The following is a 26,239-nucleotide window of genomic DNA, read 5'->3' on the forward strand; positions in this document are numbered from 1 at the left end:
GGCAGATCCACCGCGTTTTCTTCTTCTTTTGCTTTCTGTTGTCATTTTCATTATTTAAATAGATACATTTAGGCTGCAGATTGCTTAGACAAGTAGATGGAAGAATTTGGTAAATTCCAAAGAATACACATTAAGTATTTGGCAATATAGCCTGAGCAAACAGCTCTTGTGCCATCACACCGTGCGTCTGACCATCCCACCTAATTATATTTGGGATCATTGGCTCATTCCAGCCAAGGGGAGCTAGAAGTCTCGAAGACATTTAAATTTCCTTAAGTTTAGTGTAGATCACAGATGTCTTCTCCAAGTGTGCTCCATGCTATTGCTCAAGACCATGAGCATGGGGGAGAAACCCTAGAAAGAAATCCGTTTTAGGAACGACTTTGTTTGAAGCTTAAAGTCAGGCATGACAGGCATTTGCAGGAAACCAAGTCTCTGGCAGGCAAATACGACAAGCCAAAATAGGAGGGTTGAAGCTGTTGCTGCCTCTGGCTGTTCACCCCAGCCAAAGCAGAAATTGTCGAAACTGCGATGAACCACCACGATGCTCAGCTTGGTCTTTCAAGGTAAGCTAGTACTGACTGTGGTTTTGTGGTACCTGTGGCCCGTGTGAATGGAGTTTACCTGCCCGAGTAACTTCTGTTTACGCTCAGGTGCCTTCAGAAACCCCCGAGTTCGGGCTTGAGGCAGCACCGAAGCAGTCGGGGTAGCATCACACCCTGGCTGGCTGCCGGGTCAGCCCTCGCGCCCTCCTGCCGGGGCAGCGCCCGGCGGCTTGGGGCTGACGGGGCGAGGGGCACGCTCCCCTGGGCGCGCGGGTACGGGAGCGGGCAGGGGTCCCGGGGGGGTGACACGGGCTCGAGTCCCGGGGGTGGCACGGGGGGCGGCCCCGCGCGCGCCTCCGCTCGGGCCCAACCGCCCTCGGCCAACGGCCGGCGCGCGCTCCCGGGGCGGGCGGGCGGCGCGAGGGCGCGCGCACGCGTTGCCAAGAGACGCGGGCGGCGGGGGAGGGGGGTTACGTGGTGACGTTAATTCTATATGAGCGCGAGCGGCGGGGGCGCGGGTCCTTTCACCGCCGGCCGCGCGGCGCCTCCGCCTCGCTGCTCCTGAGTCACCGCCGCCCGCGGGCCGCGCAGGTACTGCCGGAGCGCGGCCGCAGCCGCCGCCGCCCCGGGCCGCGGGTGTGGGGGGCACGGGGGGCGGGCGAGGGGGCGGCGGCCCCCCGCTCCTTCGCGGGGAGGCGGTGGATGCCGGCCCGGCCTAGCGGGGCCCCGCGGCTGGCGGGACGCGGGGGGCCGGCGGTGCCCGTGCCACACCGAGTACCCCCACCCCCGCGCGGCCCGTGGGGCGGCGGCGCCGCTGCTCGCCCCCGGGCCCGCAGCGGGCAGCGCTGCTCGCCGCCTCCCGAGCGTCCCTCCGCCGCGCCCCGCGGAGCGCCCGGGCCGCGCTAGGCCGGGGCCCGTGGCGTGGCCGGCGCTGGGGGGAGGCGGGTGGGCCCCGCAACACGTGGGCGCCCGAGCGGGGCCGCGCCCGGCGCGGCCGGGGAGCGGGAGGGCAGCGGGGCCGGAGAGCGGCGCGGGGAGGAGCGGGTGAGTGTCCGGCCGGGCGCGGGGAGGGCGCGGGAGGGGCTCGGTGCCGGTCCGGCGCGGGGGCCCGCGCCGTGTGTGCGCACATGGGGAGCGGCGGATGGTAGCGCGCCGTGGCCTTGTGCCGCCTCCCGCGCCTTGTTCCCGCTCCCGTGCGGAGCCGCGGCGCGGGTGTGTTGTGCTGTGCTGCTGGCAGGGGGACCCAGAGATTCGGGCAGGAGACGGGCAGCTCCCGCGCCCTGCCTTAGGGTAAAGTGGTGTCCGGGAGTTCAACATGTCGCTTCTCCGGGTGCCTGTTAGTTGGTATCACCCAAATTAGTGGCCCCAAGGAAGGCTGAGAAACTACCTGGAAGATTTTGTAACTACAAGTGGAAGTATTACCTTTTGTTCAGCATTTAGCTAGATCTGTATACGTGTAAAGCATACTCTGTTCCGTATTGAATGTTTAGGGGTCTTATACTGCCAATACTTGTGAGGCTTTCAATATTGAATAAAAAACCTACCTCATTTGCTTGCAGAAAAAAACACAAACCTTTTTTCAAGCAACTGGTATAGTAATGCTACAGCAGCACCTTCCACAGTTTATCTCCAAGCTCAATGCAATTAGGTATATGTTTGATGCCCTGTTGAGATACACTTAACATTTCATTTTGTAACTCATTTGTGGAGGGTAAGAGAAGTGGGCACGGTGTCTGAAAGATATGACGAATACTCTTCTCTGCTCGGCCCCTCTTGGGATTTTAACATCTGCTGGTAGATGCTACATTAATCAGGCAGGAGATAGTGCCTGATAATTTTAATTACAGTCATAACATGAAACTTGAGAGAATACTTAAGGCCTAAGGCTGTGAACTGCTGAAGGTGGTTTTTGACAAAAACGTTAGTAGCATTTTAGCAGCCTTCCTGCTGTGCCCATTTTACAATGGTACTCTTTAAAGAATGAGAGAGGCACTGTACTTTGAAGCAGGCTGAGTGGTTTCCAGAAATTATATTAATCCCTAGTAGGACTATAGCATTTAAAATATACATACATGTAAATTTAAGTGACTTGCATGCTTCTGTACCAGACAAAAGTTGAGGCCTCTCAGGCTTTGGGTGCCTGACACACTGATTAAGTGCTTAGAACAGACCACTGACACCTGAGCTTGTGTGTGTGTCCCCCACTTAGTCCTGTGAGAGTGATACATATTAGCAGTCTTACTGCCCTCCACTTTTTCTGTGCTTTGTGACAAATCTTGGATATAATGAACTCTTGGTTTCTGAGGACAGAGTATTGTAGAATGTTGGTCCTGTGCACAGATAGTAGATAGGTGTTTTTCAGACTCCTGGTCTTTCTCTGACTTTGACAAGACTAGGAGGTGAGTGTTGGAAGCATGCAGAAGTACCGTGCTGCATCTGCGCTGCCAGCCCAGTGTTGCAAGAAGTGTTGAAAGTGCCAGATCTGCTGCAGCCCTGTTTACATATACACAGTAATGCTCCCACCATCATTGTGCATCATCTAGCCCCTGCTTCACTCAGAAACTAGTCCTGGAATCAGGTGGGGGACTTGTTATGGTGACATGCTTACTGAACACTCTGGAAAGGGGTGGTGTGGTTTTTTGCTTAGCTTTGAGCATGTGTGCACAAGCGAAACTGAAACCAAGGCGCTGTGGGTATGGTGTTATGAACCTTTGTTAACAGAGTTTTCACAGCCCTGAGTGAGACCTGGATCTTCCAGGCTGAGGCCATGACCTCTAATACAGAACTCTACATCCATGTGGAAACTTTGGCTTACCCTGTACATTTGATAAAAACCTGTTTAGTCACTAGACTCCTAAAAGTTAAAGCTCTTGTAAGACAAAGAACTCGACTCATCATGGCAGAAATTGTACTTCTTCAGGGAGTAAAATAGCTTGAGGATATTAATTTCAATAGTGAAAAATCTTAGGGGGGAATAAGTCAAGAATATTCTGTTTTGAATTTTGGTTCAATCCTTTAGTGAAAGCCAGTTTATTCCAGTAGAATAACAGGTATAATGAGCATGTCTCTGGTATCTTCACCTTTTTCCGAATGTAGTTGTAATGCAGTTCATCTTCAGGTTGCTGTGCAACACCTGCAAACATGGCATATCTCTAACTAAGGGTCTGACTCTAAAGGAAACTGCAGGAATTGGATAGGTTACAGAGGATGGAGATGCAGGTGTTCTTTCAATGCCTGTTTATTTTTCTGCATCTGTATATACATTCAGTGGAACTTCAGCTCTGTGATTTTCCATGAGCTGGAGTGCTTTGGTATTTGTGGGGTACTAATAGCCATTTAGACAGAAGACAGAACTTTGCAGACAGAAACAAGACTTCTAATGCTGGTTTTATTTTAGTACAGCTGAAGGAAGGGTCTTCACAACTGGTCTGGGAAACTGCATTCCATCGAGCTTCTCCTTAGAGAAGCGGGTACTAAATGATGGAGTGGAACTTCATAGTATGTGTTTAATCCGAGGAAGGGTTCTGATGATGGGTTTAATGCTTATAGGTCAGTTTTCATTTGTAAATAATGTAGTGTTCAAAAGTGATTATAATTAAAGCTAATTCAATCTATCTGTTTCTCACTCAGCTCAGAGGTTAGTGCATTTTCTCATCACCCAACGTTGTTAATCTGGAGAGCAGGTCTGGTGTCATAATGTATTTGTCTAGAAAACCAGACATGCCCGGAAGGCATCACAGAAGTTGCTTGGGGATTCATTTGATGACCTTCTGAAAAATTAAGCTATTTAGAAGCAACGTGTGAGGGCTTTGAGGGCTTCCTACACTAAATGATTCTGTTATTTTCTGAATCAGCAAAGTAAATGCAGGCGGAAAAATCCTAATTAGTGATGTGGCCTTGTGTATTTAGTCATAACTTTTGACCTTAAGTTTACCAGGACCATATATTGCAGATTAAAACTAAAGTTGCATTAAAAAAAAAAAGTTTGCTAATTTACCTTTGATACTCTAGAATTGCTTAAAGATATAAATAATGTAAGATATGAAGGAACTTGTGTTTTCCCAAAAGATTAATCTTTTAAATGAACTACTTCTCAAAGGTTAAACTTCACATCTTTCCTAGATGGAAAGCTGTTTAGATTTTAGTACAGGAATATAGAGATGCATTTGGGGGCTGTGTGCTTAAATGTACATCTGCACAGACATGATTTGCAACGGTGATATCTCAATTTAAATCTTAACTTGCCATAATGAATAGGCAGTTTGCTCATCAACTGTTTCACCTGGTCTTTGAGAACTATAGAACAAAGTACTACCAGTTTCTTCTTGGTAGGTTTTTATGTTCAAAAGGTGAAAGCAAGTTTTAGATACAAAAATTGTGTGGTTTTGGATATACCTGTAGCTTTTAACGTAATGACAATTTTACATTTATTCTTTAAAAAACCATCACTACCACCACCCAAATATCAAACAATGAAGAAACCTTCACCCGAAACACGAGAGATACTAGAATGAGCCAAGTATTGGAGATTCTTGTTAAGATACTTAACTAAGAAGGTGCCTGAAATCTGGAATGAACAAACCCCTAGACTTCTAAGACCCAGGTTTGAAACGTAAGTGCTTGTTATCTTTTCTGACCATCTGCACTATGGTTGGTTCAATCCACTAGTTTATTTAGGTATTGTTTATTATGCAGTGTTTCAAAGTAAGCGGAAGCAGTTCTTTCAGATTTCTTGTGGGATGACTTGCCCATGAGGGAAAGTTTTGGTTTAGTTCAGGCCCTAATTAAAAACCTGACATTTTGAAAAGTCGAGTTGAGGAACACAGGGAGGGTACATGGAAAAAAAATAGTTCCTATTGAAACCAAGTTTGAATCAGTTCTTTTAATGTATGTATTTTTTTGTCATTTCTTGTTGCTGTCCTGTCAAATATTATTAATATAAAATGTGAACTGCTTCTGTTCAGGTATTCATGTTGCTGGGTCCTTAGCTGAGCTAGTTCCTCTCTTCAGTGTTGAGCAGTGAATACAGTATTTTCATTAAGGATACATTGCTGAAGTGCACATGATCATATTTTGTATTGTGTGTTTTAGTCACCATACATTTCAGATCTTGTCACTTCTGCATGTTGAGTAGAAGTCTTCGGTGGGCTGCATGCCATTATATATGTCTTTACATAGCAGGTTTTTGACCCTTTGAATTCTAAAGTAGTTGGAATTGCATCTTTTTATTTGTTACTTTAGAATTCAATACTATTTATTTTACCTCACTTGGGTCAGCCTTTTATGCAGTTGTTAATTTGTGATACTACTGTTTTGGAAATTACTCATCTTTGAATGTTTAAGTGTAAGCTGGTATGGTGCTTTATGCTGTTTATTGTGTGTGCAAGGTGGCTTTTTCAAAACATGCTTGCTATGTTGTAACTGGTGAGATCTTCATGACACAGCCTATTAATTCTTTTACCACCATCTTCAGTGTTTTGGAGGTATCACTACTGGTGCCAAAGGCAACCAGGAGTGAAATTTACACGAGAGTATTTCTGAAGACAACTTTGTAAACAGTGCTCAAGTTCGATGGTTCAAGTTCTCTGTAGCCCTACTATATGTTTGCAATTGCTTTTTAAATGGCACCTGTATTTATTTGAAGGTGACTGGCTGAAACCATAACCATGGGCATTTTTCTGTTGGGTCTTTAGTGGCAGTTGTAACATCTCATCCCAACAGCCTCCAAAATGTGTTAAAGTTGTGGTTGTATTGTATTTTTGTAGTGCACACTAACTTTTTAGTTGAAAACTGGGTGTTTTAAAGTTGGTAGTTCAGTAGTGGCCTGATTTCCATGGAAAAAATACTGATCAGAAGCTAACAAAGAAGTTGCTAAATACATTTTAGGAATTTCAGTGGCTTCTTGGTTAGTAAATGAATTTAAAATTGCATTCCAGATGTTCTAGCAAAAAGCGCACTTCTGAAACCTGTACTTATTTTTCAGTGTTTTTAAACTTTCTTTTCACGTAAGCATGCTTAGAAGTTTTTGAAGTCAAATTGGATAAAAACTTGAATGCTTCAGCCTGTGAGTTTTGCAGATAGCAATGTAATTGCCAGTACAGTTGTGTTTGATTATGTGGTGATCTTGGCAGCCAATTAATGCTCTTTCCCACTGTTTGATGTTGTGGCATGCACAAGTTGTTTTTTGGATTTTTTTAAGCTGTTATGAGTGTACCCTGCTACCTGAAGAACTTTGTTAAAACACAATTATTTTTTTATTACTTTGCCACTTTTTAACAAACTCAGTACTTGTACCAACATGAACTGCGTTGAGAAAGACTGTCTTTGGGAAATTTCAATTCAATTGCTTTATACATAAAGACTTAGATTTCAACCCTCTAGGATGGCTGCTGTTCTTCCCGTTATCCATGATGGAAAGTAAAAGCATTAAAAGCTATACTGAATAGCTTGTTTTAAAAAAAAAATAAAAAAAAAACCTTGTTATTTTTTTCCAGGTTTGGTTTTAAACTTGTTACTTTTCTAATAATGAAAGATTGTTCTATGTAGAAGTTGTTAGGTTTTCTGATACAGAATCTTGGCATTCAGAACAAAGGCAACATTGCGTGCTAATTACTCTATTTTTAGAACATGATCAGGGAGCTCAGGTCAGTAGCATAGACAAGCATGCAGATATAATTTTGTCATGATTTTAATTTGTGATTTTGTAGTTGATCTCCTTGGTATGGAGGCTTTTTTCTGCTGAAAGAGTAAACAGAGACTATCCAAAATGGAGTAAAAATACTACAAAGAGAAGAGTTCAATATTTGTTGATTGAATATTCATTTCCTGATTGAAAAATTAGTTTAGAGGAGAGCTTAGAATGGGTTTTCACATGAACGAAAACAAATACTGCAGTTACTAATAGCTGAGTAATAATACTACTTATATATATTATCCCTCTGATTTGTTTTGCAGAATTAGACTTTTCCCCATCAACTGGCATTCTCATACAAGTGTAGAGCACTTTTAAGTTGAAATGTGGAAAATGTTTTCATGCTGTAACATGTATACTTGTATTGTTCAGAGGTCTACAAGCACTCGTGAAATAGTTGCATTGGCAAATGGCTGAAATTGATGCTTTTACCTCAGGAGTTATTAGGGAATGCAAAAATACCACTTGAAGGGGAGAGAGCAGTTTCAATTGTATTGTGTTACTTGGTGTTCAGCATTATCATGTTTTAGTGTTCTTTTGTTCTCTGCAGCCAGATTCTGAATTTTGCTGTATTACTGTAAGCAAGATGTAGCAGTACAGTTTCACAGTAACTTCAAACTTGCTTTTTACCCTTTTCCCGAGTTGTTCTGAAAGGTACTAGCGTGTGACAGGCTGTCTCTTGACCCTGCTGTTACTATTGTAACTGAAGATTTAACACTGTACAAAGAAATGCTTTGAACATTTTTTAACTTTGCTGTCATTTAGACATTGATGAAAGGAAGGGGGTATGAGGTTATGCATAGCTAAGGAAGAACTACAATAAGATTTTCCAACAGGGTTTACTTTTTCTGATTTGAAGATCATTCAGAAGAGAAACTGGGTATTCCCTTTATGAAAGGAATGTATCTCACGTGGTGATATGAATGCTTCCCATCTTGGATATATAAGCTCATGTATGTAGCTAGAAGTTCTGAGTGTGTTTCGTGAAACGCTGCTTCTTGTCTGAATTTCTTGCCCTTTTCTGCTTTGTCAGTTCACCTTACTTCAGCTTCTGCTAAAGGTTCCCATATATTGCCATGCCAGTTAGCATTTCTGCTGTTAACTGTGCATGTCTTTTGCCCGAGGTGGATGAGTTAGTGCTAGCAAAGTAAGTTGTGTCAAAATGAAGGGATTTGAGTTACTGCAAGGGTCCAGTGTCACTTTTCTGTTACTGTATTGAGACACCCGGATTCCTTGCTTCCACTGACCATTAGCTCCTTAATCTCTTTATGCAGAACTTAATAGCTTTTATATTAGTATTGTGTTCTTTATTATATCATACTCATGTTTTCTGTGCATGTATTTGGGCAGACAGTTTTAATTATCTATTCTAGATTTGAAAATTTAAATAAATGTTGTCAATTTTTGTTCCTACATTAACAGTTAGAAATCTTTTGTTAACAGAATAGCTTTGAGGCACTAATCAAGGAATTTTCTCTGGAGAGTTCAGTGGTGATAATGTCTTTCATCACATAGATGTGGTATCTTGATGTTCTAGGACTGCACTACTCTGCTCATTTGATTGAGATGGAGGTTTTGTTTTTTGGACCTTCAGCTTTGCTAAGAAGGCCTATTTTTTTCCCTAAGATGAATGATATAATCTGTTTAACATGTTTAGCTGTTGTGTTAATCATGGAAACATAGAATTGTTTAGGTTGAAAAGGCCGCCTCTAAGATTGAGTCCAGCTGTTAGCTCAGCACTGCTGTGTTCACTGCTTAACTGGGTCCCCAAGTGCCACATCAACACATCTTTTGAGTTCTTCCAGGGGTGGTGATTGCAGCACTTCCCTAGGCTACTTGTTTCAATGCTTGGAAACCTTTTCAGTGAAGAAAGTTTTCCTCATACGCAATCTGAACATGCCCTGGCATAACTTGAGGCCATTTCCTCTCATCCTGATGCTTGTTAACCTGGGAGAAGAGACCACTCCCTCCGCAACTAAAGTCTCTTTTTGGGTTGTGGTAGGGAGTGATGAGGTCTCCCCTCAGGATGATAACAGATACAATATCCCCTTGTTTGATGACCAGTTTTCATGCTAGTGGTAATGGATGCATGAATTTGGTCTCACAAGTAAAAAGGAAACACTCTGTCTTCTGCTTTTTTTCCCCCTTTTAAAATGATATTTTAACCAATACATTATTCAATTGCTTCTTTTTGAAGAAGAGCTAAATGTTCTCCTAATTCCTACAGAACTGTATGATCTTTTCTCTCATAACAATTTTCCTACCCAGTGATTGCTACCATAGCTTCTGCTAACACATTTGGAATGAGTGATGCATTTTTTGGGTTGTAGTACCAAGGCATTTGAAGTGTGAAACTATATACCATGTACTATGCACTTTTTAAACAGTTCACTCAGTTCTCACAGAATTGTTTAGGTTGGAAAAGACCTTTAAGATCACTATGCAGAGCATCTGAGCTCTTTAAAGTTACAAACTTCTGTTAGAGGTTTTGAGCAAACTACCTCAGACAATTACTTGGAACATCTGCAGTAAAGAGTGTTTTCTAATGGATCTCTACACTATTTTAATTTTTGTTTTCTGTATTTAATGATTGTGTAAGGAGAATTCTTAAGTTGTTCTTAAATTCTAGGCAAGAACATTGCAGTGAATGTATCGCTCTTGAGTTTCCCAGTCTTTAGTGAGAGTTGAACTTGTATGATGTCATTTGTCTGACACCTTTGGTTTCTGCACACATTGCAAATAGTTTACCAGACTTAATCCTGATGATGTTTTAAATACAACTAGCTGTCTGCCAGGCAGACCTGTCTTTCCTTCACTGACATCTGACTTAGTCCACCACTTAGTTTGTTACCTTATGTTGTAGCTTCTGAGTCCCACATAGGGCTCATTTGTTTTAAGTATTTTCTGTTAATGTATTGCTTTCGGTTGCTCAAGGCTTGCCAGGGATAGGAAGAGCCTGATATGCTATTCTGTGGACAAGTTGACTTGTATTTGTAGTGCACTCAATTACTGACTTCTGAGGAAATCAGTTTGGACAAAAGAATAGTTTCTTTTAAAAATGTGACATAATAAGCCTTGGCTGTAGTTTGGGTCTGATAGACTTAAAAAAAATATTTGTGACTCCTAAACAACTTGAAAAATTTCTTTTAATTTGTAGAGGTAATTGTGTGATCAATTTGTCTAGAGAAGGAGCAGAGGTGTTTCCTGAAGGGGAGGGTATGGGTACTCTTTGTGGCATGGTATGCTCGGAGATGCTGAACATCTGAGATGTGTTGTCAGCTTGCCAGCCTTGGGGCTTGTGCAGAAATGCCGTTGTTTTGCTGGAGGAACTGTGTCTCAGGAATGTTTCGCTGCCTCAGCTGTCTTGTAGTTCACCTCGCTGTGACCTGTCTTCCTGAGGGTGAGCGGATGTCCGGGTAATCTAATAGCAGTGTGCTTACTTGGGACATGGAAAGCTGATCTGAAAAAGAAAAGGCTTCTCACTAAAGCCTGCATCCTAGCTGTAACATGGCTGGTGCCTCTGTGCAAATTCAGACTAGTTTCTGGGTGGATAAAGGAAAGATCAGGAAGTGCTGAACATTTAAGAATGTATTTCTATCTTCACTTATGCAAAATCACTTAGTGAGGAAATGATAACCCTTGAAAACTGAAAGCTCACTAATGACTAACTTGAGGATGAACACATGAGTGTTCTGCATGTATCAAACTCTGTTTCTTGGGAAACATGACAGTTTAACAAGACCAAGTGTCCTTTAAGCCTAATGAAAATAGCAAAATGTCACGACTTTGATAAGTTTTAAATTTTAGTGGATTTTTGCTAATTTTTAGTAATTCTGCTGGATTCAAAACTGAGGGTAAGCTGGTGCCTGGATTAAGTCTTCTAACCTTCCCATTTTGATAGAGAACATGCTTTCTTGTGATGGCAGGCAGGCTTAAGGTACGTCTATGAAAGAGGTTTTAAATTTGAACCTTTAGGAAACTTGCAGTATAGCTTGCTTTTCTGTATTTTTCCTTTTTTTTTTTTTTTGTAGCACGAACTTCCTACACATTCTCTTTCAAGCCTTGAAAAGATAACTGTTGCTTTTCTTCTGCATATTTTTACAATGAGCAGCAAAACATTTTAAGTGAAGCCTGTGGGCACCTACAGCCATGGTCACCTGTATTTGACCATAATGCAGTCTACTGCATTCAAACAGTTAGTGGCTGTAGCAGTTCAAGTAATAGGGAAAAAAAATATTTTACTAGTAAGGTTTTTTGCATGCTGGTTTTATACAGGGATGTCAACTACCCTTTATTTGTTCTCATAAACCTCTTCATGCAGTCAGGAGGCCCAGATTCCAAGCAGTATGTTAGTCCAAAACAATCACCTAGACAGTGAGGCCTGAAGTAATACACCAGATGTATCCACGTTTGTTATAATCCTGCATTGATAACTGTTGAACTGGTATCTCCCTGGCATTACTTCAGGGAGTGACGCTAGTGATTTTGTTGCTCACATGCCAAGATGCAGCTGCTGTTGATGAACCTAAATGCACCTATGAGTGAGAACTGGGAAGGACAGCTGTGTCTTATGGAAGGTGGAGTGATATGAGTTTTATATTTGAATATTTAGTGTTGGGGAGATACTGCAGTGATGTATTCTAATGGTATTTATTGATTGTAGTATATAGCGTATTTGAAACTCTGAAGACTAGACCAGGACCTTGAGCTGGGCATTGAGCAGAGATAGTGGAGGTTGTTTGCCCTTAAGTAATGCATTTTCTCAGTGCTTTTCTGCAGTGTTTTTGTTTCTGTTTGGGTTTTTTTTTTTTTGCCAGTAGAGCTGTGTTTGCAGAGAAGCTTATGGTTATTTAAGTAAATGACAGTAAACAAAATGTGATGCAACTACATCTTTTTCATGCTAGTGGGTTGCACAGATTAGCTTAAATGTCTGCCAGCATAGTTTTCTTGGCAGTGCCTTGTAGTCTCCTTACTCAAGAACAGTTGTCTAGAGCTGGCAGATAATTGTCGTGACAGACACTAGTATCTTCTCAGTTTGCAGAAGAACTCTTCCAACTGTGTATATTCTGATACTGAGTTGTGTAAAAAGGTGGAGGGAAGATTAAAGGATGGGACATGAAAAAGGCTGCTGCAAGGAGAAGAGGAAAAAAAATACACTAGAGGGATGCTCTGAACTTGACAGCTGCTTTATACAGTCTATTTTAATTAAAAAAAAAAAAAAATCCTTGAAGAATGTTATTCAAAGTCTTTGAGTAAACTGGGCCATAATTTGAAAACATACAGTGCTTGCATGGATTGTTTAAGAGCCAGAAAACAGAGGGAGATAACTGCCCGTTGCAGTGAGGAGAGAGAGGCAGACCCTGGAGTCCCACGGGGTGCTGCAGTGAGATGAATGCCTTTAGCATGGTCAGAAGTGATCTTGGAAAGAGGATGAACAGCGAAAGAATGGATGAAAGTTCGAGATGACAAGTAGTTATTCAGAGGTGAAAACAAGGGCCCAGTGAGGAATTCAGTAACACAAGACTGCTGGTGAAACTTCTGCTACACAGTTGAATCGTGTAGAAAAATCTTAGATCTGATCTCTGAGCTGAATATTGCATCTCAGAAGCTTGAGTGATATCGTCAGCTTGCCTGCATGGTCTTGGGGAAAACGAGGACTAGCTTCTGAAATAAATAATTGTTATGACATTGTCAAATACCTGCGCTACTGAGCCAGTGTTTTTTCTGAATGTAATAGTAAGGCAGAAGTGTTTCTGAGGGAATTCTTACTGTATCATTGCTTTTTTTCTGAGGCATTGGAAATGTTGGAGATGGGCTGGATGCTTCTTAAAAGTTTTTAGGCATAATTTGTTTATAGCCAATCTTATCTTCATTTAGGAAAAAAGTGTTTAAATGAGCTGTGGAGGTTGGTCTCTTTCAGAAAACCTCTAAGGTGTTTCAGCTGCTGTTTCATCTAGCCCACTGACTTGGAGAGACCACAGGGTTTGTGCTGTCACTGGTCACACTTTGTTGAAAGAACTACCTTTTGTTTTATGGAAATTGAAGCTTTTTTTGATAGGGAGAACAGAGAAAGGAAATGCTGGTCTCTAAAAGAAGCATCACTGTGTTGTATATGCAGAAAAATTATGAAAGGCGGGTGAGCTGTGCATCTTGTGTTCTTTTGCACAGCAATGCTATCAGTCTCCTTGAAATGGTCCTGCATTAAAAAAAAGTTAAGAGGAAGTGTGTAAGGAAAAAGTTACCTATTTTTCATGGATACAGTGTTGTGTACATCAAAAATAATGCTGTTACATTGCTCAAGTAAAACAGGGACCTCTGGGAGTTGTAATTGTAGCATGCTTTCAGTTTCTGTAGGTCTTCAGTCCATGCTATCTTTGAGAATGGTATTCAAAGGAGAGTCTTTGGAATTGTTATAGGGAATTGTTACACGTGTAAAACTGAAATTACGAGACATGCAAATACAATCTGAATGAGTTAAGGATATTGCTGCAATTCTTCTTACTGAATTGTTAGATGTTCTTTGGTTTATAGCACTGCTGTCTTCTAGTTATTAGCAAATACTGTATTATTTTTCTGAAACAGACGGACAAGTACTTGGTTCTCAGGTTTTTCTAAGTATTAGGGAATTGAATCTTATTGATTATGTCCTAGATCTTAATTTAGCACCATAAAATTGTGGTCCTAAGTGAGGACATCAGATACTTCCTTTCCATGTAATTGTTGGGAAGTAGTTATGATACCAGAAAAAATATATTTAGATTATATTGACATAAAATGTAGGTGTTTAGTTTTGAAGTTTAGATTCTAACATGTTTCTTCATATTGACTGTTAATATCCTGATCTTACTGGGATTGTGTTTTTGTGCTACACTTTGGACAGATCAAATGCAGTTTTCACTTCTTCTGGAAAACATTCATCCAACACTTTGCTAAAATTACTATTGAAGGCATTGCATTGTAAGGAGTTGAAATTCCTGAAGGAAACTCGAATTTGTTCAGCTTACAGGACAGCAGGTAGAATGGAGACTCTAAAGCATTGGTTTCCTTGCTTTCTTGGCCAACAGATTATTCCTGGTAGTTGGAGCTTGCTGAATTACTGGCATATGGTAGTAACGGGACAGTGTTTTCTTGTGCATGGTATTGTCTTAGACTCCAAGTTTTCTAAAACATCTTTTTTTTAGACTAGACTCCCAAATACTGTTTTGCTGGTAGAAAATGTTACTCATTTTATAATATGTTTGAGAACATAGGTTCTCCATGGTATGCAGGATTTGCAGTAGTCCCAATATTAAATGTTTCTAGTTACTGTGTATGGAATATGTTTATGATTATACTGAGAGATTTAAGAAATTTATGACCATTCAGGACATGAGAATTATTCATGTTAAATGGCCTGGAACCAATGATTTTGTAAAATGTTGTAATATTGTGGATATTCTGAGGAACTACTTGGATTAGTTTTGCAAAGTTGGGATTGAAAGTAAAGCCACAAAAAGGCCTCTTCATTCTTAAACTGATTTAGCTGTAAGTATGCTCTGTCTGCAGTCATATGCTGGAAATGAATAAGCAGTTACCTGCACCCTTTTTGCTTCAGTTTTTCTCAGGTTATATTCCAATTTTATATTTAGGACTAATTTTCAGTCAGTGATATTGGTACAGTCCTAAAATCCAAAACTCAACATGGCGTTTTGCTGTTACTTGGGACTTTTAATTTACTTGAGTAGATCTAGAGGTTCTCAACAAGAACAAAGTTTTTCAGTATTTCTGTATGTTTTAGACTGAGAGCTCAAAATGTTCAAGGGAGATGTGCCACTCTTCAGACTGTAATATGTATTTATCTTGCTTCATAAAGTTGACATGGTTTGTGTTTCTTTTAGTGTTATGGCATGTGACCATAAAGTTTGTAACTGAAATCTAGTGCTGCATTTCTTATGTGTTTTGTTTGGTTTTTTTTCCCTCTAGTGTTTGAAATCTAGCAGAATGGCTGACATAGACAAGTAAGTAACATTTGTACCTTAATGAGGCTCTTAAGTGTGTCCTGTGCTGTACTTGACGTGGCTGGGCTCTTCAGTTACTGGATAGGCAGGGTCTAGATACTGACCTTGAGCACTGTGGCAAGGCCTGAGGTTTATAGCATGTGGAAGAAAAACTTACGTTGCTCATGATAAATGGGTTTGTGATCTTGATTATAAGTAAATATAAAAGTGGAAGAAGGCACAAGTCAACTTCCTATGTTAGTTGGAATTCTGGAGGGGAAAAACAGATGATACTGCCCATTTCTATTGTTTTCACTGTAGGGTTTTTTCTATACTTTGAGTGCTCTTATTTTGCAGCATTTGAAGTGTAGTTTAGGTGATCCTTCCCACAGTTTTTAAGGCCTGCACATCTTAAGGAAGATATGTGGGGCAGAAGGAGGCTTTGACTGGTTGGTAAGAACAGGAGATAAAGGAATTCTTTCTACAAAAGGAAACTTTGTAATTCTGTGAGTTTGCTAATTCTTTAAACTGTTCTGGGATTGTCAAAAGTGAAACTTCTGTGAAGACAAATTTGTCTTTGTTTGGCTTTTAAGACTTGTTTGTCATAGATCAAAAGATGCAACATAATCTCTAGCTTAAGCTAAGCTCGTATATTATAAAATTAACTTATTTATGCTGTTATTGAATATTTCTAATAGCAAAGAACAGTCTGAACTTGATCAGCAGGATATGGAAGATGTTGAAGAAGTAGAAGAAGAAGAAACTGGTGAAGATGCCAACAGCAAAGGTAATGTTGAAACCAAGAGTTTCTAAACCTCTAAGCATATGTACTTTCTAGTTAGTCTGTTAAAAATATTTTACTGCAAAAAATAATAGGAAATGAGAAAACAATTTAAGGTGTACAGTTGTATTTAAGTTCTGAAGCAAGGACTTTTTTTTCAAATCGTGTGATTTTTATTAGTTGTCTGTACTTACTCATTTTAGGTATGGTTAATGCCAGGTTCAGGCAGTGCTGATCACTTGTATAATTGGAAAAGATGAGATTATTGTGGATATGTGACTGGACTATTTCAAAACTGGAAACAGTTAAAAACTTGACAAATGTAAAGCTTTGGGTATAAAAATTATTGTGCATATACATGTGTGTGTATCTCTTCTTAATTAGTTGTTTAGTAATTTGCTGATCAACTGACACAACAAATCATGCTTAGTCTTACCACTCTTGAAGTTAATAAATGCTTTTTTATTCCCCCCTCCACAAAAAACACAAGTACATATCAAAATACTTGTTTTGTCAGTGCTGAACGGTCTTAATCATGCTTTTTATTTCAAGTGTGGGGCACAGATGGAATCCAAAGAGCAATTAGCAAAAAGAGAAATAACTAATAATCTCTGCAATAAAATTACTTGGACTGCTAATAGTGCCACATTACATGTTTTCTTGAACGGAAGAATTACAGTAAAATAGAACATTTTGCTCAAGATGTTATGCTTTGCTAATCTGTTGGAAGAAGTATTTTCAAAACTGGATTGCAGAGTTTTGGGGAGCACATTCATTAGCTGAAGTAATTAAATGGCATGCAGTAACTAAATGGTATGCATTTAAGTGTCCCACAAGAACGTAGAGATGAATAATTTGTATTTTCAGTCATTTTCCGTCTATTATAGGTGAGAGTGAGAGGGGAAATTATACTGTAGGAATCCTGGAGGGAAATTGGATTTCATAAATCAGAAACAAATTTTGGTAGTAGGGAAACTTGACACAGTTGTAAACAGTTCTTCTGCATCTGTCATTCTTGCTTATCTAATTTTTTTATGCACAATTCTTTCTTACAAGATTGGTCCAAAAGATGCACTTTGTGCTTACATAACTTTCTTTATTAACTTAGCTCGGCAGTTGACTGTGCAGATGATGCAGAATCCTCAGATCCTTGCAGCCCTTCAGGAAAGACTTGATGGTCTGGTAGGAACATCTGCAGGATATATAGAAAGGTACAGCATTTGTTTAGCTTTAGCAGAGTGTTAAAATGGTTCTTTTGCTTTCTGAATGGTGTTGTCTATGGTATTAGTGGTCATAAACCACTGTGCTGCTCAGATAGCAGAAAAACTAATATAGTCTGTCTGTAGTGCATCTCAAAATGGAAGAGATGTTGTTTAGGTTTCATGAAGAAAAGAATGCTAATATTTACAGTGGTTGATGTTTTCCTCTGCAGTTACAGAATGGCACACTTCATAGGATACTTTTCTGCTCCTTGGAATCTCTTTTGTAGCTTTGCCTTGTCATGAAACATCAGTTATTTAAACTATAGCCAGCTACTTGAAGGCCTGATGCCTCTAATACAGTCTCTTTATTCTGTTCGTAGCAGTACTTCATGTGGTTTTATCATGTATCAAAATTTGCTATAGATTCTTGCCAAAATTTTCCTTAGTTGATCTTCATTTATGAGGCATGTGGTAATTGCTTTCCTTTTACACATTTGTAGTACAGCGGCTCATTTAGCAAACCAGTTCTGGCTTACTTGGGGTCAGACAGTGTGTTTGAAAGTGTTACCAGCTGCTGTCCTCAGTGAAACAAAGCAGCAAATTTTGAAGATTATATTTCTTAACAAAGAATAACTCAATTGTCTTGAACTTCTTCATAAAGCCAAGCAAACTAACGGTGAGATCGCTCTTAATTGTATTCAGTACTATGATTTTACTTTGTTACTCATTGATAATGTAGAACTTGTTTTTAGTATGAAGATTTATTGCATGTTTCTCTCATGATTTACCCAGGTGTTTGGAATACTCTAGTTCTAACTGTGGTTGAGCCTCAGTTTAAGAGATTGTGCTAAGGATTTCAATCTTGTTGATGAAGTTGGTTGCAGCTTTTATTTAAACTTTCTGAAGCTTAAAATAGAGTGTAAAATGTGTTGCAGTACAAGTTGGTTAACTTGCAAAGGGTCTGTTTAAGGAGAGATCAATATGTGTTTAAAATGCAGTGTTAGTAACAGTTCTGTCACTGAATTTTTCAGCTTGCCTAAAGTTGTTAAAAGACGTGTGAATGCTCTCAAGAACCTTCAAGTTCAGTGTGCACAGATAGAAGCAAAGTTCTATGAGGAAGTACATGAGCTGGAAAGAAAGTATGCTGCTCTCTATCAGCCCTTATTTGACAAGGTAATGCTACTCTGATTTGTACCTTAAAGCTTCATCTAAAATACAAGGGAATATAAAAAACAGAAAACTTAACTCATGCTCTGAATTACTTTGGTCTCATATGTGCTCCTTCAATTCGATTGATACAATTTTGCCATCCAAGTGAATGTCAACTAAGATTTAGAGCGAAAAGTTGAGTCTGTTCCATAGTTACCAAAATGCCTTCAGTATATCAGACTTCATTTTAATTGAGCAGATGTCAGGTGATACTGTAACTTTTTTGGGACTTTGGTGTTTATTTTAGTGTGTTGAAAACCTCCTAACTGCTGAATCTATGCTCTAGAGCCAGCAGAAAAGGTTTTGATAAGTAGTTAATGTATTACTAGTTGTGTAATTTAGGGTTAGGAATTTATTGTTTAGGGCGTTGCTGATTGCAATGACTAGGAAATTTGAAAATATTTTTGGTTTAATCTTCCAGCGAAGTGAAATCATCAATGCCATTTATGAACCCACAGAGGAAGAATGTGAATGGAAAGCAGATGCTGATGAAGAAATTTCAGTAAGTATCTTAATTGGTTCTCTTCAATATCACAAGCTTGTTTAGAATGAAACAAGATTCAATAAGCTGAAGTTTAAAAAAAAAAGGTTTGTAATTACTGTTAATAATGATGCTAATTATTAATGATTGCTTAAAGCATCCACATGACACTTAATCATACTGGTATCAGCAAAGAATTGATGAACCTTCTGGGCACTCTTAAAATGAAGGAACCCAAATATTTTTATTTTCTCAAGGAGGAGATGAAAGAGAAAGCTAAGCTCGAGGAAGAAAAAAAAGATGAAGAAAAAGAAGACCCTAAAGGAATCCCTGAGTTTTGGCTGACAGTGTTCAAGAATGTGGACTTGCTCAGTGATATGGTTCAGGTAGGTGATGGTCTAGCCTTGTTTAAAGTTGCATTGGTAATTAATCCAAGTGTCTTTGAGAAAGCAGTGGAAACACTACAATACTTGATATGTCTGTTGGGGAGCAATAATGGAACTGTTACTTGGATGTTGTCTAGTAACTTTTCGAGTGAGAGTAGAGAGCACTGAAATACCTCCCGGCTGTTGTATTTTCTGAACCTATTCTACAATATTAGTAAATTTGCCACACTTATAAAGTGTGTGTGAAAAGTGTATTAGACATTACTAAGAACTGAATGTGGTGTTCGTGTGGGTTTTGGTTGTGTACTGTATTGGGGGCTCTGTACACAGCCATTGTTGCCATCTGCTGGTCATCATGTTCATGGAAATATTTCAGTGTTGTAACAGGGTTTTTTTCTAAGGAAAACTTGTTCTAAACATGACTTTTTATCTCTGCGAGGCCTTAAATCTGTGTATAATTGAATGTTATGAAAATTAAATACATTGTGTTTTCTCTACAGGAACATGATGAACCTATTCTGAAATACTTAAAAGATATAAAAGTGACATTTTCAGAAGTTGGACAGCCTATGGTTAGTTTGACTTATTTATTAATAAGATTACTGTTGTGTTATCTTAAGAATTATTTGAGTTTTAGCAACGTGGTTTGTGATAGCTAGTTTTCTTGTGGAAATCATGAGAAAATACACAGCTGCTGCTTCTGAAAAAGCAGTGCAAGGCCTAGTGCTAGTCTTGCACCACCCTGTGAATGAATGTTTACTAAATTTAACCTTCAATTTCTGATGAGATTTGCCTTAATATCTGATCAGTTAAGTCTCACCATTGCATTTTGATACCTTTGGGTACCCTTTGTGTTACTGCTGTAATTTCAGATATTTCCCTGGCAGAAATCAGACAGTTTTCTAAGTTCTCATATTTCTAAATGTAGAAATTCTCCCTATACATTAGTACCAGGAAAGCTGTGTGCTGGGAGACATGTCATTGTTGCAAGCAGTATAATAACTAGAAAGTGCAAGATCAGGTAAATGAAAAGATTTGAAGATTTATTGTACAACTTGGGTAGCAAATTCTAGAGTAAGTTATGGATGTATTGGAGAAAGATGTATTCTGTTGCATGTGTATTGTTGGGATTTAGGTGTTAATAAGTGAAAGGTGTTTGTGAATAACTAAAATTACTGTTCTGCAATTCTTTTTAAGAGTTTCACATTAGAATTTCATTTCGAACCAAATGACTACTTCACAAATGAAGTGTTGACAAAGACGTATAGAATGAGGTCAGAGCCAGATGATTCTGATCCCTTTTCCTTTGATGGACCAGAAATCATGGGTTGTACAGGGTAAGTGATAATAGATAGCTTTAAGGGGATATAAGTTTTTTCCTTATTGTCCAGTCACTTAACATATTTTGCAAAATCCTGGAACATATAGTTTTAAGTGCTTGTGTACCTTTGATTAAACTGTTTTGTCTTCCCCAGTTTGGACTGATTTGAAAATCATGAATCTTGGCAAAGTTTGGTGTGAGATGCCACTGCTCCTGTAAAAATGATTTCACTCCTAATCCTTATTTTCTCTTTTAGCTAAGGCAGCCCCCTCTTGTCCCAAAGCAACTAATTCCATTTCTTTGAGTCTGTAATAGAATCTAATCAGAAACTTCTACAAATGCAGTTAGTTTCGCTGATGGGACTTGTTCATTTATGTGTCGCTAGAATGATTTGACTGTTAGAGAAGCTGTAGGCATGATCCTGCTCTGTAAGCAGGATAGAATTAAAAAAAACCCCAAAAAACAAATGAGGCGCAAGAAGACAAAACCCTCCAAACTCAGAATCAGCCAAAAGCGATATTCTTGCTTGATGCATTGTTTTAAGGACTTGCTGGTTATGATAGATGTGGTGAACTTTGGCATATTATTAATATGCCCAAATACGACATTACTTTATAATGGATGGGTGGCTCAAAAAATGGTGCAATACTAGTTGTTGGTAGAAAACTAGGCAGTACTTGGTAGCTAATGAAAATTAGCATTTTAGAGATTGAGTTGAGAAGGAAAAACTTCTGGATGGAAATAACCTGAAAATAAACCTGTTATTCTTGTTCTTAACCTATAAACTAATGAAAAGATAGCACTGAATAAATACCATCTTTCTTCCCTGTGTCTCTTGCAGTTGTGATAGTCTCAGTAGGTACTTGCAACAAGGGGAATGGTTTTAAGGTGCAGGTGGTTGTAGGTTTTTTTAGTGTTATTTGTTTATTGTTGACTCTTTAGTTGCCAAATAGACTGGAAAAAAGGAAAGAATGTTACTTTGAAAACCATTAAGAAGAAGCAAAAACATAAGGGCCGTGGAACAGTCAGGACGGTGATGAAAACTGTTTCCAATGACTCATTCTTCAACTTTTTTAGTCCTCCTGAAGGTAAGCTGAGCACTAGTTTAATTGTATTAATCTTCAATATAAAATATATCTCACTCACTTGTTTCTTCTGTTCTTTTTTCTACAGTTCCTGAAAGTGGAGACCTGGTAAGTTGGCTTATTTTAAAAATTGAGTGTTTATGGAATTTTAGAGTTTTTTAAATAGCCTCAGCTTTGACTGCTCCTGTCATTAACTGAGAATACTTACGAAGACTAGTGTGTATTAGTTTTCTTTTTTAGGAGTGTTTGAGTTGGATGGTAGCATTTAGTATAGTCAGTTTTAACAGTTTATGCTTCCTGAAAGCTACCTTGTGAATTCTTAACAGTTGTAGAAATGTAGTGATCTACATTATTAGTCTAAGTCCCTCCCTTCAGGAGAATCTTTCTTTCTTGAAGTGATTTAACCTTTCTTTGAATGATTTTATCTACTGGCTGAGTATATCCAGTTTGTGGTTTATTCTCTTAAAAATTTCTCAAGCTAACTCTCAAAGAAAGTAATGAAACAAGAATAGAAAACTGCAAGAGCCTGCTTTTCTTTGTGGTCACAATGATAATAAGCCATATTTTTCTAAGGAGAAAAACTACCAAAAATACTTTACAGTAGGGAATATATTATGCAGTTTGAGTGAGAAATATGAAACTAAAGCTTCCAGAAGCATGCTGTAATCAGAAGTAGTTTGTAAAATCTTTCATGTGATAGGCTTACCTGGCTATTGTTCAGTTCTTTAAGAGTATTGTGCATACGAACTGAAAGTCTGTGGGAAATATTAAATAATCTTTATACTTGGAAAAGAAGAAATTCCAGAATTGTATATAATTAGGTTTACTGAAGCAGCAGCTCCTCACTGTATAATGTAGGTGGGTTGTTGAAATTGTCAAACTTGGCCCCTCAGTTTCAGTTCTGTAAAGCAGCTCCTGGAATGAAGAAAATCAATAATGGGATTCGTGTAAATCTGGCTACATCAAAATCCATGTAGCTTGTGTGTATATGCCAAAAGTAGTTACCACCTTACAGTTTAGGAAATATATTGTTTTATGCAGGATGATGATTCCGAGGCAATCCTTGCTGCAGACTTTGAAATAGGTCATTTCTTGCGTGAACGTATAGTCCCCCGGTCAGTATTGTACTTCACTGGAGAAGCTATTGAAGATGATGATGATGACGTAAGTAAAATGTTTTTTCAGAGCACTAAGTCTTGAAATAATGCTGTTTAAAGACCTTGGGTAATTTCTTAAATTGTTATCTTTAGAATGGGATGTACCAGCATTAGTTGCAACAGAGCTTTCTAGATTGTTCAGGAAAGAGCAACATAAAAATCATATTTGAAGTAGTGACTTCAGAGTTTAGTGGCAAAAGCAGTGGTAGAAACTGATCATCTAGAGGATGTCATAGTAGTATTTTGTGTATAAGGCATTCCTAGAGAAGTATACCCAATACTTTGTGGAACTGTAATGAGCTGCCAGAGAACAAATAAGACTGTTTATCTGTCTGCTCAGCCTGTTCTTTGTGCTTAGGGTGATATTGGGCTGTGAAGTTTTAGGCGATTCAAGCTACATGCTTTCAAGAGTACTCTCTTACTAAAAAAGCTAGATAAGCACATTCAAAGCATGCCAAAATAATCAAAGGAAGTTCTGCAGAAGCTTACGTGTTTTAAAACAGCTAAGCTTGAAATTGACAAACCATGAAGCCTCAGAACTTTATACAAGTGTAAAACATTTTTCTTTTGCTGCCTCTGCTCAAACAAGGACTGTTTGACTGTTAAGATGGCTTAGATACATCCTGTCTTTAAAAGAATTTTTAGAATCTAAACTGTTGGCCCTTGTTGCAAAGGCTTGGCCGGGGCTGTGGAGAAGGGAGGTACTGACAGGACGGGTTGCCTTGGGCTCCAATGCTGTCCCCTGCCGTGCCCAAGTGGTACCGCAGTGTAATCAGCTCGTCCCGCGGGGGCTGTGTGGAACAGGCACCGTCTGCTCTGCCACAGCTCACCAGGGGGAGTTGAACATTGCTTGTGCTGATGCAAAAACTCTTTTTAAATCTGACAGACACAGGAGCTTCTGGGTTGAAACTGAAAGAGAGTAGGTTTAGATTAGGTATCAGGAAGAATTTCCTTACTGTGAGGGTTGTTAGACACTGGAACAGGTGGTGGATGTCCCATCCCTGAAGATGCTCAAGGCCAGGTTGGAGAATCTGAGCAACCTGGTCTAGTGGAAGGTTTCCCTTCCCATGGCAGGGTGGTTGAAGCTAGATGACCCTCAAGGGCCATTCCAGCCCAAACCATACTATGATTCTCTTAAGATGGCAATATGGTGTAGTCTCTGATATCTATTTGAGCTATAAATGGCTACATTTATTTATTTATTTATTTTCTCTTCTAGTATGATGAAGAAGGTGAAGAGGCAGATGATGAGGTAAGATGACAGATGCCCTTGATTCAAATAGTTTCCCTGTTGTAGTTTATCTGGAATAGGAGTTCTTTCAGGTTTTGAGTGCTCTGGACACTAAGTTTAAGAATTACTGCAGAAATAAGATTGAACATTGTTTTTTGGATCTCTGGTGAATAATTAACAAAACAACAAAACAAACAACCAGCAAGACAACAACAACAAAAAACCCAAACCAAGCTAAGACAACCCTTAAGGTATCTTAAAAATTAAGCTGCCATTGATGTCAAAAGATATGCTTTATGGAGGATAAACTAGTACAATATGTATAACATAAAGTGGTAATTAATGTATTTCTGAGTACAATTTAATCTTAATTTTCCTGAAGATGGCTCAGGAAGCTGAATGTGGATAAGCTAGAGAAATATTAAGTGTTTTCTTTCAGGAGGGAGAAGAAGAAGCAGATGAAGAAAATGATCCTGATTATGACCCAAAAGTAAGGAATTAAAATAAATGTTTAAATTTTGTGTATGTGTACAGACATTTAAAGTTTCATGTATGTTGAATCTTGATTTTAGTTTAAGTATTAAGCCAATAGTTCCTATGGGTGAGCATGTTTTGTTTTGGGGCTGTTTCAGGCCTGATTCTGACAGACTAGAATTGGTAGAGAAACTTTAACAAAATTCTTTCTCCAGGAGTCATTTTGTAAAAGTAACTTTTGGCTTTGAGCCCTGAGGTTAGTCAGGCTTGGTTTTCTATAAACTTGTCTTGCACCAAATTGCTGCCTAATGATGAAAATTGCAGAATGGTTGTAAGGACATGGAGAGAACTGTGTCATCCAGCTTCAGTTTTTGGGAACCAGCTACAAAAGCTGGCTCTAGCACAGCAGAATACAAAACAGGTTCTTTCATGCTAGGTAAATGGCAAGTCTTTCATTGTTTGAGGCAGCAGAAGTCAAGGTTCAGGAATGCATCTACAGCCAAGTCCTGAAATATGAACAGCCAAGAGCAACTGGGAGCTTTCTTATTCCGTGGGAAGTGAAAATCACTAATCAGGCTGGAAAAACAATTGTGAGCCACTCAATTAATAGTTTTTTAATAGCTGAGGGAAAGGTACATCTGGCCACCTGAAAACATTTGATGTGGTAGGTGAAAGTTGCAGTCATGAAGTCTGTGAAGTGCTTCAAAATGCCTGCTGTTAAAAGGGCTTGTAATTTCAAATGAGTGTTTTTCAGTACAAATGGTTTGAGCTATTATCAAAATAACTGTTAAGAAAATTACATAATCTTAGCATAGTACATAGGCTGAGTACAAAGTTGTAGTCAAAATATACAGTCTTGGTGATGTTTGATCTGCTATATTTTATTCAAAATGCTTCCTAGCCAAGAAAGTTTTGGAATCCAGATAAAACAGCTGCAAGCTGGACTTACTTCCACCATTTCAGATAGCTTTTCTCAGCGAAACAGAACTGCAAAGGGGCAAGACTCTGCTCAGTTTCACAGAGCTGCTCAAAAGCTACTGATAATAGTGGTACTACAGTGTTGGAAGCTGATCTCAGGCTGTAAGTCAGCTGAGTGTATTAAAGCACTGTGGTCCTAGAATAGCTGTCCAGACCAAGGAAGATAGTGGAGTAAAACCTGCAACTGAACTCTGCCCCTTCAAAAACTTCCTTGAATTCCCATATTACTGTGACATATTACTAGCTGTCTGTTTCAAGAACAGAAGAAATTTCCCATGTTAAAATGTTTTAACAACTGGAATTTATTGCAAAAGTTGCTTCCAGAGCATTAGGAACTGTGATTTGGCATTTCATTGCTTTGCTCTGCAGTGTCTTCTGGCCTAAGGCCATGGTCTTGTAACTGTTTGTAGTAAGTTTCTTTTGTCTCAAACTGTGAAGAAGGTCTGCATGCTGCTTCTGAGCTGTTTGTTACTGCACATCACTATTCTCCTTTCTCCAGTTACAGTGTCTTTTAGAGTACTTCACCACACATAGTTCTGAACAGGTTTTTGTTCTGGATTGTATCCTGATGTGCTAACAAAGCCAAAGTAAACATAGTGTGGATTTTGCTGCGTCCAAAGACAGTAGTGTTACTAATGCTAGACAATTATTGCAAGGGAGAAGAACTTGGATATTGCAGCTTGAGAAAGCATGCTTAGCAATATTGATAGTTCTTTCAAAAT

General features: G+C 39.3%; 1 protein-coding gene across 3 annotated transcripts in view; it reads left to right on the forward strand.

The window, feature by feature from the left end:
* The first annotated feature begins 1,025 nt into the window (after window positions 1-1,025).
* NAP1L1 (nucleosome assembly protein 1 like 1) overlaps window positions 1,026-26,239 on the forward strand; it is a 28,090-nt gene continuing 2,876 nt past the window's right edge. The window contains exons 1-14 of one of the 3 annotated variants that reach the window (XM_014248906.2): window positions 1,026-1,136; window positions 15,199-15,233; window positions 15,911-15,999; window positions 17,102-17,204; window positions 18,227-18,368; window positions 18,826-18,906; window positions 19,146-19,271; window positions 19,772-19,843; window positions 20,469-20,608; window positions 21,535-21,680; window positions 21,766-21,785; window positions 22,719-22,841; window positions 24,054-24,086; window positions 24,505-24,555. In XM_014248906.2, coding sequence (XP_014104381.2) covers window positions 15,217-15,233; window positions 15,911-15,999; window positions 17,102-17,204; window positions 18,227-18,368; window positions 18,826-18,906; window positions 19,146-19,271; window positions 19,772-19,843; window positions 20,469-20,608; window positions 21,535-21,680; window positions 21,766-21,785; window positions 22,719-22,841; window positions 24,054-24,086; window positions 24,505-24,555 — 1,143 coding nt within the window. In that variant the 5' untranslated portion in view covers window positions 1,026-1,136; window positions 15,199-15,216. Of the gene's footprint in view, window positions 1,137-15,198; window positions 15,234-15,910; window positions 16,000-17,101; window positions 17,205-18,226; window positions 18,369-18,825; window positions 18,907-19,142; window positions 19,272-19,771; window positions 19,844-20,468; window positions 20,609-21,534; window positions 21,681-21,765; window positions 21,786-22,718; window positions 22,842-24,053; window positions 24,087-24,504; window positions 24,556-26,239 lie in introns of all 3 variants that reach the window. The other 2 variants (XM_005519376.3, XM_088054907.1) reach the window with 2 other exon arrangements.

The sequence above is a fragment of the Pseudopodoces humilis genome, chromosome 5, assembly GCF_049639895.1.
Source record: "Pseudopodoces humilis isolate 2021_Gansu_Grassland_sample_001 chromosome 5, ASM4963989v1, whole genome shotgun sequence".
NCBI lineage: Eukaryota > Metazoa > Chordata > Aves > Passeriformes > Paridae > Pseudopodoces > Pseudopodoces humilis.